A 2837-nucleotide genomic window follows, 5' to 3' on the forward strand; every position below is an offset into this window, starting at 1 on the left:
TCCTCCTGCTCCTCCTCCTCCTCCTTCTCCACCTTCTCCTCCTGCTCCTCCTCATCCTCCTCCTCCAGCTCTTCTTCTTTTGTTTCTTCTTTTTCAACTGCTTATTTTTTCGGCAGTCGTTAACATTTACTAGGTTAATACACTACCCTAGAATTTTGGGTGGATAACCCATGAATGAAACTAAAAAAACCACTATGCTCTACCATGGGGAAAAACCAAACTTTTCCTTCCGAGTTGGCTTGATACAGTCATCGTTGCAGGGGAAGGGGAACATTCCTCTCTAGCAAAAAGAACTTTCAGCGTTCCTTCCCTTCTTACTCTCTCTCTCTTCCTCTCTTCCCCTCTCCGCCTCTCTCTCTGTCACTCTATCTCTATCACTCTCTCTCTCTCCAGGTTGGATAGCGTTCAGGGCGGGTCGGCCGCGCGTGAAGAGGAACTGGACGAGGTCAAGGTCGAGCTGGACGGCTTCCTTTCCGTGTGCGAGGTCGCGCAGACGTTCCTCGGTGACCTCGCGACTTCGCTCGAAGCGCGCGACCTCGCCATTGCCGATCCCACGACCTTTGCCGCCAAGGTCGGCGCACTCAACGAAGTCGCGCTCGAGAAGACGGACGAGTTTGCGAGCGTCGTCGGCACGGGTACGTTCTCTTGTTTTTGGCTTGTTTTAGTGTTGGTTCAATCAACATATTTTAGTGAAAAAGATTTTAGAAATTTTCTAAAGAAATCTTTTTTGGGGGAATTTACTGAGAAATTAAAAATCTTGAAATATATACTGTGAACTAAGATTGTAATTACCCCCGTAAATACCTTCTTATATCACCCTGTGAGGTCATGCCTGTGATTGGTCCGTGTAGGTCAAGCACTGCTGGAACGGCCCAAGGTCGTGGACGCCGGCTCCGTCAAGGACAAACTAGAGAAGCTGCAGTCAAAGTGGGACGAGATCGACGGATTGCTGAAGGAGCGACGCGGCCAGGTGGACGAACGACAACAGAAGCTCAGCGAATATGAGCTACTGCACGCTCAGGTACGCACGCGAGTGCGTGACTGTTCACTTGTTTGTCGCGTATTAAATCTGTGTGACGACGCGAAATGTTTCACTCTGCCGAGCAATTCACTGCATGGATTAATGGTCACAGCATGGGGTCATGTGTTAGGTCTGTGTGTCATGTTAAGTGTTGTGTCTAGGTGGCTGTATGCATCTATAGATTACGTTGTTTCGCTCGAATGACCATAACATTACAGCCATCGACGTTAAATTACTTACTTAATTAGTCAAAGCTTAAGTATTATTGCCTGTGAATTCTCTGTTCACTGAGTGTGTGATCACTGTTGTGGTTGAAATTGCCCCCTGGAATTACCACACGTACGTTGTAATGCACATGTGTTATCGTTTTATTACACTGAGCAGGTTCTAGAGTGGGAAACAGCAATGGAGGAGCAGCTAGAACAGTTGGGAACCGCCTCACTAGATGTCGCCAGTATACAGAACTTCATCGATACTGTCGAGGTAATGGTAGCGATACTTGATATAGCACGGGACTATCATGTATATGTATATCGATGTACGTACGATATTTGATATAGCATGCGGCAATAATCTATATGTATATCCATGTGTGGGCGTTCTTTGATATAGCATGGCACTATCATGTCTCACTATCTGTGTTCATCTGTGGGTATCATAGAATTTTGAGAATATCATATTAGAGATATATCGATAGATAGATAGATAGATTAGATCATATGTAGATTCGAAGCTTCAGTTTCATGTTTTACAGTTTTAAAATAATGTTCGTAAGTGCGGTTTGCGACGGTAATGGCAAAGACGTCACGCACGCTTGCTTCCTTGCACAGATGTTGGTGCAGGAGCACGAGGATTTCTCATCAACCGTAGACAAGATGACGGAGCAGGGCTCACAGTATGATGAGATGGTGCATGGTGGTGGCGCCGGTACCCTGACGCGCAGCCCCAAGCGAAGGTCACCTAGAGGTCAGTTAGATCTCACGTACCCATTGTTGTTGTTTGGGCTCATTTAGAGGATGTGCATTAATTCCTGCTGATTACACATTTTTCTGTTTCTTCTGCGTTCTGGAACGCGCACACTCTTCTGAGTGAAACGTGTTACGACGATCTACGATCTTTGACGTGGTGGTCCGTGTGTTCTAGAGCTGAGCGCGGTGCAGACGCAGGTGACGGAGGCCAACCGTCGCTACGACATGATCGGACATCGGCTGATGGACAAGCAGAACGAGCTGGAAGCAACGCGCACCAACGTGGAAACTCTCGTCACAGACATACACGTACGTGCCGGAACATACACGAATCGTCTGCGTTGTTCACTGACAAATGTCAAAATCGGCTGTGTTTGCATGCGCGTTCTTGATTGTCACACAGATCATGAATAGTGTATGAAATACTTCGAAATCGTATAAATTCGATCATCATAACTTACGAAGTAAAGATTCGTGCAAAAATAATGATGACGTCGATATGATATTATTATCTTCTTTCAAGTCAAGGCTTCACTCCCACATGCACGCAAACCCACTTTAAGAAAGACACCTAGTAGCATTGCACTCCTTGTTATTATGCACCTGTTTGTTTATTGGGTTCATCCCTGAAGGCACTCACTACCTTAATTGTCACTATATCCAGTGCAGTGGACACGTACAAGTACGAGAACATAACCTTACATGACATAGCATCTTATCTGTGTGTTTGATGCATGCAGGCTGTGATAGAGTGGATCGAGAACCAAGACGCCGTGTCTGCCTCCGATCTCCCCACCAGCCTCCAGGACACGACCAAGGACCTGAAAACCTTACAGGTGACCGTGTGA

General features: G+C 46.4%; 1 protein-coding gene across 1 annotated transcript in view; it reads left to right on the forward strand.

The window, feature by feature from the left end:
- Positions 1–2837, forward strand: part of LOC106809506 (microtubule-actin cross-linking factor 1-like) — a 32099-nt gene extending 29262 nt beyond the window's left edge. Inside the window, exons 6-11 of the mRNA XM_014812600.1 lie at positions 394–635; positions 852–1021; positions 1406–1504; positions 1852–1987; positions 2165–2298; positions 2730–2837. Coding sequence (XP_014668086.1) covers positions 394–635; positions 852–1021; positions 1406–1504; positions 1852–1987; positions 2165–2298; positions 2730–2837 — 889 coding nt within the window. The remainder of the gene's footprint in view (positions 1–393; positions 636–851; positions 1022–1405; positions 1505–1851; positions 1988–2164; positions 2299–2729) is intronic.

This window comes from Priapulus caudatus, unplaced genomic scaffold (genome assembly GCF_000485595.1).
Source record: "Priapulus caudatus unplaced genomic scaffold, Priapulus_caudatus-5.0.1 Scaffold360, whole genome shotgun sequence".
NCBI lineage: Eukaryota > Metazoa > Priapulida > Priapulimorpha > Priapulimorphida > Priapulidae > Priapulus > Priapulus caudatus.